This window comes from Lissotriton vulgaris, chromosome 3_2 (assembly GCF_964263255.1).
Source record: "Lissotriton vulgaris chromosome 3_2, aLisVul1.2, whole genome shotgun sequence".
In the NCBI taxonomy this organism is placed as follows: domain Eukaryota; kingdom Metazoa; phylum Chordata; class Amphibia; order Caudata; family Salamandridae; genus Lissotriton; species Lissotriton vulgaris.
The window spans coordinates 69,903,637-69,919,188 of record NC_141690.1 but is presented as its reverse complement, the minus strand read 5'-3'; the positions used below and the strand labels follow the sequence as shown (position 1 = coordinate 69,919,188).

The 15,552-nt window shown below is 42.8% G+C and overlaps 1 protein-coding gene across 5 annotated transcripts in view; it reads right to left on the bottom strand.

Moving 5' to 3' along the window:
• CCDC149 (coiled-coil domain containing 149) overlaps positions 1-15,552 on the bottom strand; it is a 441,302-nt gene that overhangs the window by 233,202 nt on the left and 192,548 nt on the right. For all 5 annotated transcript variants that reach the window (XM_086964019.1, XM_086964017.1, XM_086964021.1 and 2 more), the window contains one exon: positions 14,847-14,954. In XM_086964019.1, the coding sequence (XP_086820145.1) occupies positions 14,847-14,954 (108 nt within the window). The remainder of the gene's footprint in view (positions 1-14,846; positions 14,955-15,552) is intronic.

The following is a 15,552-nucleotide window of genomic DNA, read 5'->3' as shown; positions in this document are numbered from 1 at the left end:
CCCGAAGGTGGAGTTTTGACCTTAGCCTTTGATTTAGGTGGTTGGGCTGGGGTAGGGGCAGTCGTACTCACGCGTTGACCTGATGGTATGGAGTCATCAGAGTTGTGTGCCTCAGATGCGATCTGGAGATCATCGGAATCTTCCTCGGGGACACACGGACCTTCGTCGAAGATATCCACCGGTTCCGGACCTGATCTCTGCATGTCTCGTCAACGGGCCCTCCGATCTCGAATGGTCTTCTTGGATTGAAAGGACGCACAAGCTGTGCAGCTCGACTCGTCGTGTTCAGGTGATAAACACAGGTTACACACCTTGTGATGGACACTGTGTGGAAATTTTGCTCCACACCTGGGGCATCTTTTGAATGGTGTTCTTTCCATGAGGTGTAGGCCTCACCACGTGGGTAGGCCTGACGGTCCGCATTGACGACTGGAATCGAAGTGATGAGGTTGAGTCTATGTATATTGAAGGTAAAGTTTGTTTTTAGAAAGTTTTGCGTGTCGAAGTCCTCGAAAAGTCGATTTTAGAACCGGAGAGGACAAGTTGCATCCGAACCCAGTGGCGGAAAAAAACAATCTAAGGATGGAGCAGATTCCCAAGGCAAAAAATGGGGGGGGTTACTGCAACAGAAACCCAGCATCCTACAAATACGACTGCTGAAGATGTAAGTGTCTTGAACACTACCAATCATGACACAGGGATTTAGTGTTGTGTATATTCCAAATTGAGTAGATAGTTAAGGATATTTTTTAGCTACTTCTAGTCCTGGTGACATTCAGCAGAAATCATTTTCTAGAATAAAACAAGTGTTGGCAAACATTATTTTAGAGTTTCTATGAACCTCTGAATGTGGAATAAATACTAACAGAAGATGACAGATAAAAAAAAAAAGAAAAACCACAAAGATGCTACTTACAAAGAGCAATAACCTTAAACACTTAAAGGTGTGCTGATAGATTTTACTGAAGATGTTGTTTACTTGATTTCTAAGGCAGCTATGTTGTCATGTGCTTATCTAGGTTCCTGATCGATACTGTGACCTTATGCCCCTATTCGGCTATAAAGCCCCTTCTTCCCTATATTGGCATAACCGTTCAAGTACGATTTTCTGTAAAGTCATCTCTGGCCTCACACGAGCAGAGCCACAGAGCCACATTCCAGCATGACTCTCTGCTACTTCCTTTGCGACCAATTAGTGCAATGACAGAGCAGTAGTCACTATCTGATATTCCTAGATAACACTCCGAGTTCTTCAACAAGATAAAAACTTAGCAAACCTGGAAATCCCCGCTTGCTATGTTTTGATTAGTAATGGAACTCTAATGAGCAACTGATAACTATCACTTCCTAGTGACATCTTTAATTGACGTCTTATGTCCAGCAAACTTGCGTCAAACCCGGCACCTGTCATGTATAAATATTACCAACGTTGCCTTAAGCAATGAGCGAACATGTTGCTGATGCCAGCTGCCTGCATGACCCCGTGTTGGTAAAAACTAGCACTCTGTCGCTGCAGCCTGCTATCCTGTGGTGGTGAAGCTACTGATTACCATTATCGCCGCTACAGCGCGACCTATGGTGCAGTACGCTTGAGGAGCCGTGCAGCCGTCCTCTGCGAAGACATCCAGCCCAGCTGCCCGCGGACGCTGTCACCCCTCCTTCCTCGACGCGCTGAGAGAAGCCGCTGCCTTTCTCGTGCAGAGAAATCCAGTCCCGGCGCTTCCAGTTTACCCTCGCAGGTGACTGGGATATCGAGAGAGACCCCTGAAGGAGATACCAATCCTCCATCATTCTATTCAGAGGTATGGTGTTGACTAAACCCTTAGACGAGAATTCTTGAAACAAACCTTGGCAAAACCAACTTAACTTAAGCTACTTACTTACTCCCCTTCTCACGTGTTAGGCTTAGGTCAGGCACACTGGGGTAGGCTTAGTTAGAAGCACCAGTTGAGTATGTTAGCCTAATGTATATATGACTGTATATATGTTTTATTACTTTTAAACCATTGTATGGCTAAGAAACCATATCAATGCTTTTACAGTTCTATTTCGCAATACTTATCTTACTGTACGTACTTTTTATAATAACAGTTATTGCAATTGTGGCAATACATTTCTCTTGTATGAGAAGAAAGACTGTTCAATAAATGTTAACCTTTATTGATACACGCCCGTCTCTCTATTCTCTACATACCGTGAAAGTAAACTGCACTAGACTGACTGAGTGAAATCTATGTCTATTGTTTCACACGACCCTAGAGATCGACTCTTGATCTGAGGAGCAAAGTTGTCATGTTGCACGGTTGTTGGAAAGCTGAATCCCTTCTTGTCTGTGCCAAGGAAGCTGATCACTTCCTATGCAGAGAAGAAAGTTTCCAGTGACCTCTGAGCTAGTTGGTAACACAACCCAATTAAGTTTAGCATAGTCAGTGGAGGCCTGGAATATAGCCAGTTCCACGTCGATACTACTGTTTATGTTATTCCAATGCGCAGGGCCTAGTGGGAAACTAGGAACTACACTACATGGCGCCCTAACGTTTGGTAAGGCGATAAACTAACGCAAGACTTGTAGAGTAACTCAGTCGTGCATATTTCACACCCCTTTCTCCCGTAAATACTCCAATAGACGTCTGGAGTGGGTGAAAGGTTAAAATCCGCCCGACCTTAGTAGGAAGAGATTCCTATGTAAAGCTCTGGTTTATTCAACGTTGAAGGATACAGTGTTCCAAAATATTGTGCATCTAATCTTTGTCTCCTTGGAGACCTACTCTGCAAAAACTGCATTTTTAAAATGCCAGACAATGAAGAAGCAGTTAGACTGGCTTCCATACTAATAGAGGAAGACACGAGTCTCCTACAGGCAGACCCGGATGCTATTATCATCCCGGTCCAGTTAAGAAGATCTATAACTTTAAAACTTATAGAAAACGGACTGCCACCTCAAGGTGGTACAGTAATTTTCGTGATAGAGGCTCACGAGTATCGGCAGACAGAGGTATTCTATTCATGGATAAACTTTCCAGCGGTAAACGCTATAACACAAGAGTTTCACTATTACAAAATAGAGGAACCTCCGGGAGAGTACGCTCCTTTCGAGGAGGTTGAAATCCCACTTAAATTTCAAGAGCACCTGCTCTGGTTTAATGGCGCCCTAAAACACAATGATCACATAACCAGGCTCGGTCCACTAGGTAGACCAGGAGCCACGTGGCCGGTTCTAGCCAGCTACACACCACATCCTGACATTGCAAAAATGTCTAGAGAAGAGCTGTTAGTACAGCTAAACACATTAATAAAAATACATAGGCAATTAGTTCAATATGTAATACGGACTGCAACAGTCCAGCCAGCTGTTAATTCACACCAGCTGACCCCTCATCAGGGGAACACAAATAAAATTACACCACAGAACATACAGTCATGTCTTGGTAAAACACCCGTAAAACGGGAACAAATTCCTTTCTGGTTAGCCCAGAAAATCACTCAAATAGAGGCAGTATTTCCTGATACTACCCCTATTGAGAAACACAGAATCTTGACCATCTGCCTTCCTATGGGAATCGCACCACGCGTGGAGGACTGTGACACTTGGGGTACAGTCTTTGCTTCCATTTACACAAAAACACACGGTGTTCCGTCTATGGCGGTAATACCAGACGTGCTAAAACAGATTCAAAATGAATTCGGTCCAGAACCAGCTTTAAATCTAGGTATGAAATTACTGAAAGACTTCAAGCAGGTCACGGCTATATTATTAGCCAATGTAAAGGGAGAAGCAGCATCTGTGGCGATTCGCCAGAAGTTGAGGGAAACAGATATAAAAGATCCTGTTGAGCTTGCAAAAATCATAGAAAAATGCTATGAAGAATTAGGTAGAGACAGCTTGGGTGGGAAACCAGTTAAGCCCCAACTGCTCGAAAATCCAGAAAAATTATTTATTAAAAATAATTCAAACACTCCTAAAAAGAGCTGGGATGGAAATAAACAATCCACTCCCAAGGAAAAAGTTTTCCAGTCCAGAGGAAGGTCTCCTCGACGGAGGGAAAGAACTCCGACTCGAGAACGCCAGTCTCCCCAACGGGAGCCCTCTGAGAAAAGATATAACCTTAGAAATAGGGATAATATAAAAAAACCTGATAGATATCAAAGTATTGATACACGTCCCTCTCGATCTTTTCCACAGAATTCGGAAAGAAGAGGACGGTCAGACCCAGGAGAGCACACCAAGTCCAAAGACAAGGAACCTGCTCAAAATAAGAAATCTCAATTTCCTAAAAAGAAGGTAGCCAGTATTAGAGTAATCAACCATGCCGAGAATACTGAGGACACAGTTGAAAAACGGGGAGTGGGCATTGACAATGTTGGACAGTGCAGCAGAAATCAGTATAGCGCGCAAGATCTTGATGAGTCATCTGGAGACAGTGGACACGAATGAATTCATTCAGGTTGAAACTGCCGACGCCAGGCTTAGCGAGCCCCATAAAATATACGAAATAACATTGCGTATAGAGGGTGATAAGACTAGGAAAATTAAGGGTCTATTTTGGGATAAGCTCTCAAAAGGCTATGATATTCTGTTAGCTGAAAAAGATTGGCCCCCGGAGTTTGTCAGGGAGTGCCCTCGTGGCGAAGAAGTGATTATGCCTGCCTTCTCGAATCACATACCGATTCACAAAAAATACACATATGCAAGGAAATGGGCTGTAGCCCAGGCACCTGCATTGTATAAAAATCATGTAGGATGGGATGAGGATTCACCTCCTCACAAAATCCAACTAAAAAGTGAACCAACTGCCCAACTGCAGTATCCCATAAAGCAAGAAGCTAAAAAACAGGTCAGGGAGATCTTAGATCAACTTGAGTACCAGGGGGTGATTGAAACATGCACCTCTCAAATGAACAATCCTTTGTTTCCTGTCTCCAAGCCAGACAATTCATATCGTCTAGTTTTGGACTACAGACACCTTAATACATGTTGCAAAACTTTTGCAGTACAAAACTCGCATAGTGCAGCCCTAATGAATAACATAGTTAGGAAAAAATATAAAACAACATTAGACATTTCTAATGGTTTCTTTTGTCAAAACATTGCACCAGAAAGCAGATACTTGACCGCTTTCTCCGCATTTGGGTCACAGAAAAAATTCTGTCGACTCCCACAGGGGTTCAAGAACAGCCCAGGACTATTCTCAGCTAGGGTAACAGAGTTACTACAAATCTATGATGATGAAGCATTATCTTACGTAGATGATATTTATCTCACAGACGACGACTTGGATACTCACTTGAAAAGAGTGAACACCATTATACTTGGGTTCGCAGCAGAGGGTTACAAATTCAACTTTAAAAAGTCTCGAATTGCCCATCTGACAGTACTGTTTTTAGGGTACGAATTATCAAGTGAAGGAAAAAGCCTAGCGGACAACTTCTTAGAGAAGTGCGCTGTACTCCAAGCTCCAAAAACGCTGAAGAATTTACAATCCATACTAGGTTTTCTGAATTTCGGAAGAACTTACATCCTAAATTACGCAGAGAGGGTTAAACCTCTCTACGAACTAATTAAACCTGATTTAAAACAAATCAATTGGACTCAAAAACACACAGAAATTTTGAGATCACTGCAAACAGACATGTTAGCAAAAACAAAATTAGATACACGTGACAACACGATCGATCTTGTAATCCGAGTCATCCCAGGAAGATGCGGATTCACGTACCTAACCTCTAATGAGGGAGAAAAGGTACCAATTTCAATTAAGTCTCACTTGTACACACAAGCAGAAAAAACATTCAGTCGCACAGAAAAAACTGTGAACGCAGTGCAAATCGCATTAGCAAATGAAAGAGAACTAGCACACGGCAAACGGATTAATATCCTTACAGCGGAATCCGCCTTCGAAGCGCTATTCAGCCCAGTAAACCTGCCTACAGTGTCACTGGATCCAAAATGGATACAATGCATAGATTCTCTAGGAGCGGAAGACGTGAAATACTATTTCGCCCCGCAATACGAAGAACTGAATGATTTAGAATATGAAGAAGAATATCCTCTGCCAATCGAAATCCTGCCTCTCCCACAATACGCATGTATAATCTATACAGATAGCTTTGTACAGCATTTCAACGTAGAGAGAAAATCCTACGATGCAGCATGTGCGATTATTAAAGGTCGTTGGCTGTGCGGTAAATTCAGACCGAAAGTAACAAAAACTGAATCTGTAAGAAACTGTTCGGTTCAGAGAACTGAAATCAGATCTTTAAAGATGGCGCTCGAAAATGCAGAACGCGAATTCCCCACACTTATCGTGTGCGATTCTCATTTTTGCGTCAATTCTTACAACAACAAACTGCAGAGTTGGATCGAAAACGACTACAAAGATGACACAGGTGCCACAATAAAGCATAAATTGCTTTGGGAACAAGTAGCTCTTTTACACAAAGAACTACAAAAGACTCACGTGATTCACGCACAGAGTCTTCAACGTGATGGCGTTCACGTTGCAGGGAATTCATTGGCTAATACAGCCACCACGGAAGCAACTAAACCGGCTTCCGTAGCCACAAAAAAGCGTACAGATAAGTATATAGACGGGGAAACTATGCTAGCAGTAAAAACGACCGTAAAAGGCGACTGTGCAGCACTACCCGTAAACTATCCACTCAATTATGCATACATAATCGATGCAAACTCCGTTCCTTTTGCTCGAATCCCTGGAGTGGGGGATAGAGTAATTCCAAACAGGAGCAGGAGGGGCTTCCTCCTACTGGAAGCACACATGGGGTTGGGTCTGAAACACCAAACAATCAAAGCTTCTCTGAAAGAATTGCAATCAGAGTACTGGTGGCCAGGAATGAGTATAGATATTCAATGTTTTGCTCAAAATTGTGAAGACTGCAACAGAGATCGCAGTAATGAACAGGCCAGTGTAGTTTCAGGATCCCTTCTAGACAGCATAAGGCGGTCTATCTGCGCAATCAAAGAAGAGAAGCGCGTCCCAGTGTACAACGTTTAAGACGAAATGCACTTAAAAAATGAGGCCACCAGCACTCGGCTGACGCCTAGAACTGCTATAAAAGATTAGCGAGTCCATATCGGCACATACGCAATTACCACGTTCCATTCTGACCAGGGTCCTGCCTTCAGCTCTCGGGCTTATAGGGAGGCCATGGCCAGCATGGGAATTGGGTTGCGGTATTCTTGTCCGTCGCATCCCGAAGGGAATAGTGTGGTAGAAAGAAAAAACCGTGACATAAAGCAATCTATAACAGCGAAGGTATTAGGTTCAGGCGCGGGGTGGGTCAAACATTTAATAAGTGTCCAGACTAGTCTTAACAACATGCCAAGAAATTCTCTAAAAGGTTTCAGCCCATACGAACTATTGTTCGGAATAAGAATGAACGTTCAGGACCTCGATAGTCAGATGTCAGTGGTACAAAAAGAAACAACGCAGTTTGAAGTAAAAGACCGTTTGGCTGTTTTACAGGAACTGAATGAAACAAGAAAATCATTAAGCAACATAAAGTTAAAGCAACAGCCAAGTACCACTGACGAGGCACCACCCGCAACAGCCCCAGCAAGGCCTGTCTGGATTCCAAAGATTGGGGATCTAGTCAGAGAAAAGATCGCGGTTAAGAAGGAATTTGGGCCTTCTTACAGAAAAGCAGTACCTGTCTTAGCAGTCACCGGAACAAGATCAGTTGTGCTACCGCCCCTTGCTGGTAAAAAGGAGAACAGAGTCGTGTCCATCGATCTGGTAAAACCACAAGCATGTGGCCTATAATCAACAGTAGGCCCAGTGGACTCCCAAGAAACAACAGAATACCCAAACTTGCAACAATCCAAGAGGTTCAAACTGAAAGACTCATCACATTCGATCAGCCTGCAGTGCACAATGAAGGACTATGCAATAATGCCATGGAACTCGTGCCTCTTGAAACACAGATTGAAACGGTTCGTCAAGAAACAACACCAGTCTACACTAATGTGGCATCAGAAAGTGCTACCGAGAGACAGATTGAAAAAACAATCCAATCAATTGACAGAACTGCCTCTGGTTATTTCATCAACTTCGACAACTTCTCTGAAGATTTAAACGACCCGGAAGTGATGCCAGAAACAAAAAAGTCTTTTAAAGAAAAAGCAACGGAACTCTTTCATCAACTGAAGGAAATCTACCTCATTTCCCCTTGGCTAGGGTTCTGGTTCGGTCTAGGTGTATTTTTCCTCCTGCTTTGGCTCATCATGGTACTGTGTTTGGGAAAATTCATTGAAGGAAAATATATTACAATGGACACAGCAAGTCAGAACATCAACCTAGTCCTGAAACCACACAGATCATCCGACGTGAAGAAAAGAGAACTGTCAACAGTAAATGTCACAGCAATTCCAATACCTGGTGGGGTAGTATGGGAGAAAACAGACTATGAGATCTATGGTCCGGTCGAAATCCTGAAGTATCCTCATCAACTAAAGGTTTCCTTAAGTGACTTTGTGACACCTAGTACATTCTCTGATGATTGGGACTTTAACAGTAAGATGTCTGATTTAGTAATGTCAGCTAGATTCACAGATCATGATTATTTACAAGGTTCATCTAGTTATGAGCAGTTATTCTGTTACACCTACTATGGGGATCATTACTTGCATAAATCTGCACAGCCTAGAAATGTTTTTATGTATAATCAATGGGAACATTGTTCTACACCACCTAAAAGCAGTTCGAAAGCATTTTTTGAGAAATTCAAATACTTCTCAGGGTTGAACACCAGTGATGCAGAAACGTTTTATTACAAACTGTTAGATAAAACAGGAATGAAAACAATGCTGACAAATTCTAAATTGATATATTCAGAAGCATTTTATGACAAAATGATGACATTTGGTTTTGATTATTGGAAAAATAATATTGAAACGAAAACAATTTGGGGTACAAAAGATTGGCAGGTGCAAGGCATTGAAGCACTATTTAGAACCTGCATGATACCAGAACAAATGTTGTTTTTAAATGACACAATACACCAAACATCTTGTCTTGGCCTAGCTAAGATCAAAGACCTTAAAACACCGTCTATACCAAAGCCAATACCTGAAAATGCAACCACAGATATTGAGTTAGACGTGTCACAAATTTTACATTTCAACAGAACACATCCTGATTGGAAAAAGTGGTTAATCTGGCCAACAGACACAAATAACTGTCAAGATAGATTCCTGAATAAAACACAGGGGTTAAAAATGACCAGATTAGACCCTAGATACTCCCAGAGACAACATCCAGGGATTATAACAACATACAGTGTAGGGAAACTCTGCCTAGAATGGCTAACTACATCCACACTGGCTGAAATTAAGCAACACTTGTCTTTATTAAAAGATGGTGCTGATTTGTGCGATTTCATTCTTGGACCACGCAAACAGCGTCAAAAGCGTTTCATAGCGACCAGTATCTATGCTGCTTACAACGAGGCTTGGAAAGTAAAGCAAATTGAAACTGCTGAAAAGATACGAGAAATTGATCGTATTAATTTGGAAAAATCACTTTCTGTAGTAGACAATGGGTTAATGACTCTGTCTTCCAGAATATATTCTTTGGACAATATTGTATCCTCTGCCTTTGATGTGATAGACAGAGATTTGCTAATGTTACAACATGGCCAGTCTCAATTACGCTCTATTATAGAATTAGGCTGGACGCTGCAAAATCTTCGTTCAGGCTATGTGCCTTGGCGTCTGATAAACACAACGTCATTATTTTCCATTTTTAACCTTACTGATAAACAGATCAGTTTGGCACAGAAAGGAGCAGACTATACAATCTTGAGCATCGAGAAACTCGAGAGATTATCATTGACAATGTCAGAGAGCCCTGTCATTGAATGGATAATACACGGAATTATCACAATTCCAATAACAACTTTCCGCTTTAAAAAGTGCCTTGAGTACATACCTGCTGGCCAATATGAACAATTGGGTAAGGGATATGTTAAATCCGAATGGAAATTACCATACACTCATTCTTGCTATAGTGACAGCGACAAAAATGTATTTCTTAGTGGTGAAAATTGTAAACACTCACTAAGCGGTATACTTTTGTGTCAGGGTATTAATTTACACGGAGCATGTGATGGCAATTCAAACAACCTTTCATGCCACCAGCTAGTCACACCTGCAACTCAGATAGAGCCCTTCTTTATGCAACTCGCAAACGGGAGTTACATTCTAAGAACGGATCACAGGTGCTGTGGCCTCGCGCCCGGAAAAAGTTATCTAATACAAGTAACGTCCATGGTCAAATGTTGCATGCAAGCATTGTTCCCGAGCGGGCCTCCAGACTTAGTGACTCCCCTCTGGCCTCGTCTGAATCTCTATTCTATACGAATTGATACATTAAGCAAAATGAAATCTGTGCTTTTACAGACAACAGTGCCTATAACGTCATCTAAAGAGACGTATGATCTTCTAGTCGCAAGGACGGCTACTGAGGTCCATGACCTTTTTTCAACAAATTGCCCCGTGCATTTCGTACAAATACTCGACCAACTCCTTAACATGTCTAGTGCTACAAGCATCCCAGGCATATTTAAGACAGTCTTTACGGGACTGCTAACACCCTTCCAGGCAATTTTGGGAATCTTTCCTAATTTTGTGCACTCCATCTTTGGTGGTATTCCACTATTTTTTGGACTCATCGCAGGGATTCTATTTTTGACCCTTCTGCTACGTTATGGCAAGCCTCGGCTCAGACATAGCTCCCATGGGAATGGAAGAAACAATCCTAGCAATGCGCTACAGGGACAGGATAACTAACGTCCTCGGATTGGCCAGGCTGAGAGATCTAAACATGACCTGGTTCCTTTCATTCAGACCAATATGGCAAAATTGCATTTTACCTGTGCTACGGTGTATGCTTTGCGGCGAGGAATGCGTGTTGGACATCTGTCTTTCACTTCCATCAGCAGTACCAATGGACGTCGATACTTTGCTAAGTCCAATAACGGCTCACGCATTGTGTTGTCCCCAGCGGCTACCAATCCTGATGACGGCATTCGTGGAGACTCCTGTACTACAGCCAAGTGGTAACAGTGGAGCGAGTGACAAAAGCAACATCATCCAGGTACAACGTTCTGTGAGCATTGCTGATCCTGTCTTCGATGACAGCAATCATTCTCACACCTGCCAAGTTACAGCGCTATCTAATTTGGTTGAACTATCACCTGATTTTGTAGACCAATTCTTTGCGAGCCTGTCTGATATGATGTTCTCACCCACAGAGAAACAATAACTTTTGAAAAGCTTTCCGACACACAGCGTTCCCATGAACTCTGAATTCGGCCTTCAGTTTTGATCAACATAAAACTGCCAGGAGCTTTGGTAAACTGATTTTTTCTTTGAATTGGACAATTTTTTAATATTGACCCTCTCCTTTTGGCACGAACAATTCTTTGCTTAACGTAAAAACTATTCTTAGAGAACAGAAGCTTCACACTTCTATTTCTAAAAAACACATCTAGAGACATAACAACATAACACCAGCCTCTAGCACACATATTATTACAATGCATTTTTATGTGATGATTTATCTCGCATTTCTTCTGTCAGAGATACTTCATGTGTAATTCTTTATGCATAATCGTTCATTGATTTCATATGCAATAATTTTTGAATGTTTACTATGCTTTTAAAACTACGTACAGTACCTAAATTCCATGTATTGCAAGTACGCCTATTTCGAATGCATTTATGTATTTTGGGGTGGGCTATGTTACACAATGTTACACATGCATCTAATTGCTTAGTTTTAGTAATTTTGATGGACATGAATTCGTGGAGTGGGTGTCATGTGCTTATCTAGGTTCCTGATCGATACTGTGACCTTATGCCCCTATTCGGCTATAAAGCCCCTTCTTCCCTATATTGGCATAACCGTTCAAGTACGATTTTCTGTAAAGTCATCTCTGGCCTCACACGAGCAGAGCCACAGAGCCACATTCCAGCATGACTCTCTGCTACTTCCTTTGCGACCAATTAGTGCAATGACAGAGCAGTAGTCACTATCTGATATTCCTAGATAACACTCCGAGTTCTTCAACAAGATAAAAACTTAGCAAACCTGGAAATCCCCGCTTGCTATGTTTTGATTAGTAATGGAACTCTAATGAGCAACTGATAACTATCACTTCCTAGTGACATCTTTAATTGACGTCTTATGTCCAGCAAACTTGCGTCAAACCCGGCACCTGTCAGGTATAAATATTACCAACGTTGCCTTAAGCAATGAGCGAACATGTTGCTGATGCCAGCTGCCTGCATGACCCCGTGTTGGTAAAAACTAGCACTCTGTCGCTGCAGCCTGCTATCCTGTGGTGGTGAAGCTACTGATTACCATTATCGCCGCTACAGCGCGACCTATGGTGCAGTACGCTTGAGGAGCTGTGCAGCCGTCCTCTGCGAAGACATCCAGCCCAGCTGCCCGCGGACGCTGTCACCCCTCCTTCCTCGACGCGCTGAGAGAAGCCGCTGCCTTTCTCGTGCAGAGAAATCCAGTCCCGGCGCTTCCAGTTTACCCTCGCAGGTGACTGGGATATCGAGAGAGACCCCTGAAGGAGATACCAATCCTCCATCATTCTATTCAGAGGTATGGTGTTGACTAAACCCTTAGACGAGAATTCTTGAAACAAACCTTGGCAAAACCAACTTAACTTAAGCTACTTACTTACTCCCCTTCTCACGTGTTAGGCTTAGGTCAGGCACACTGGGGTAGGCTTAGTTAGAAGCACCAGTTGAGTATGTTAGCCTAATGTATATATGACTGTATATATGTTTTATTACTTTTAAACCATTGTATGGCTAAGAAACCATATCAATGCTTTTACAGTTCTATTTCGCAATACTTATCTTACTGTACGTACTTTTTATAATAACAGTTATTGCAATTGTGGCAATACATTTCTCTTGTATGAGAAGAAAGACTGTTCAATAAATGTTAACCTTTATTGATACACGCCCGTCTCTCTATTCTCTACATACCGTGAAAGTAAACTGCACTAGACTGACTGAGTGAAATCTATGTCTATTGTTTCACACGACCCTAGAGATCGACTCTTGATCTGAGGAGCAAAGTTGTCATGTTGCACGGTTGTTGGAAAGCTGAATCCCTTCTTGTCTGTGCCAAGGAAGCTGATCACTTCCTATGCAGAGAAGAAAGTTTCCAGTGACCTCTGAGCTAGTTGGTAACACAACCCAATTAAGTTTAGCATAGTCAGTGGAGGCCTGGAATATAGCCAGTTCCACGTCGATACTACTGTTTATGTTATTCCAATGCGCAGGGCCTAGTGGGAAACTAGGAACTACACTACAATGTGTACATGACATAGTTCAGTGGTTCCCAACCTGTGGTCCTGGGCAGCGGCGGCTGGTGACATTTGAAAGTGGCAGGGTGTAAAATAATCGTCTTACTGTACTGCAGCGAGCGAGCCCAAAGCCGGGTCAGAGTGACCCCAAGCTTTACCTGAAAGTTGGCCACGGTCCCCGGATGCATATCCACTGTCGTTTAACGTTACACCCCTCAGAGAAAGTCTTGTGCCAGAGTCCAGGCGCCTTGCATTAACAGCCCAGACAACCTGCACGGGCTGCCCCATCCACTGCACAGGCGTTCCCCAAACACCCTACATTAACAGTCCAGACACCCTGCACCTACAACCCCAGATACCATATCCTGGCGCCTCCAGACTTATTGTGTGGGCTGTTTTATCCCCTGCAAAGGCCTTTCCCAGACATCCTACGCTGACAACCAAATTAAAAGCCCTGGCCCTTCCAGACAATGCACAAACCCGGCTGGACACTGTGCATAATCACCCCCTAGACCATGCATGGGATCCAAAGAGGAAACCCCCAACAGCATCTCCCCCTGCCGACCAACAATCACCTTGAATTAATTCCCAAAATACCATGTATCATATTTGCTCAGACAGAGTCAGCACCGGTACACGCTCTTACTCCCTACATTTGTATTTTCACCCACAATCAATCATAGCGCCTTGATGAGAACCCCTACACTACAGGTCTTGTTAGTATGCATGCAATGACCAGCCAAGGGTTACCTCCACTGCGCTGTAGGTGGTTCGGCTGAGGCGGTCGTAAACTTCATAAAAAATATTCCGTGGCACCGCGACGCCAGCTGTCACTTACAGAACTCATGCTTTTCAACAGTTGAACAGACAGACGCTTTGACCCGGGGGGGGGGGGGGGGGGGGGGAGGGGGCACGTTCAAGCAATGCAATAAGTAAGAAGGCTTTTATGGGGAACATAACTGTTTGCTGTGCAGGGTTTGGAACAATTGATTCCAGAGAAGTTATTCTTGTAAAATGTAGTCTTTTACTTACTAGTTAGGATAGTCCGTTATTATATTTTCTTTTGCTCAAGTCACCCCAAAACTAATATGGCTTCATTTTACTACTCTTTCCTAAGCGGTCCTTCCTTTCTTTCTTCTTCTGAACTGCCATTTCAGTGCATCAACACATCACTTTACCTGGTGCTTGCTGTAGATGCTTCCAGTGTTGTTTTGGTCTCCGTTTTCCAGTAGGCACTGGGATCATGTAGTCTGTGAGGTGGTTGAGCAGGACATTAGTACATACCTTGGTACGAAGTGAATACATCTATTAACTACTCCTCAAAGACCATCCACTGACACCCCAATGCTACTATGCACCTCATTTCTGGGTATCAACTTGCTTATTCCGTGTTTATTGCAAAATATGAGCTTTTGAGTACTCAGTGAAGCGCCATAATCCTTTCGGGTGTAGATACGCGGCATTAAACTGCTGGATAAAATGAATAATGAACATACCTTATTGTCACCTTGTACTTCGGCCAATCTCTGCTGAAGTTCTTTTATTTCTTCGACAAGACGCTTGTTTCGTTCCCGAGTCTCAATTAATAGCTGTGCAAGGTTAGCCTAAAAGGAAAATAAATCATGTGTCAGAAATTGTTGCCCCTAATAAGTTAGCAAGGCAATGGTAGCCGTCCTGCATACACAAAATGTTGATAAATGGACAAACATCTTCAGTGAATAAAGTAAGAATTCTGCTAAACTTAGAATGCTGAGAACAATATACTGATAAAACATTGGTCAACATTTACATTCTTGTTTGTTACTGCAAATCGGGTTTTTCAAAATATACAACTGAAGAACAAAATGTGAATATATGGTTGTGAGAAAGGGGTTCTGACTGTCTGAGCCATCTGGATTTTTTTTTTTTTTAGAGCACCTGATTTTTTTTTCCTTTTACTGTGGAAGAACCTCATAATCTGGGACTCACCCACTGTAAACTCAGGGTAAAATGAACTGTGCATGTTTTGCACCAGTGTCTGCCTTGAGATGAGGGTGCTGCAATGCAGCCAGGGTAAGGGCACTGGGCTGGTTACACGTGGACATGTGTGCATATGCATGTGCACCCATGTAAGTAAGGAATGCGTGGGGGAGATTCCTGTTATGCGCAGTCTAGGAGCTGTGTACGGATAGACGGGTACAGAAGGGAAAATACAGAGTTGGG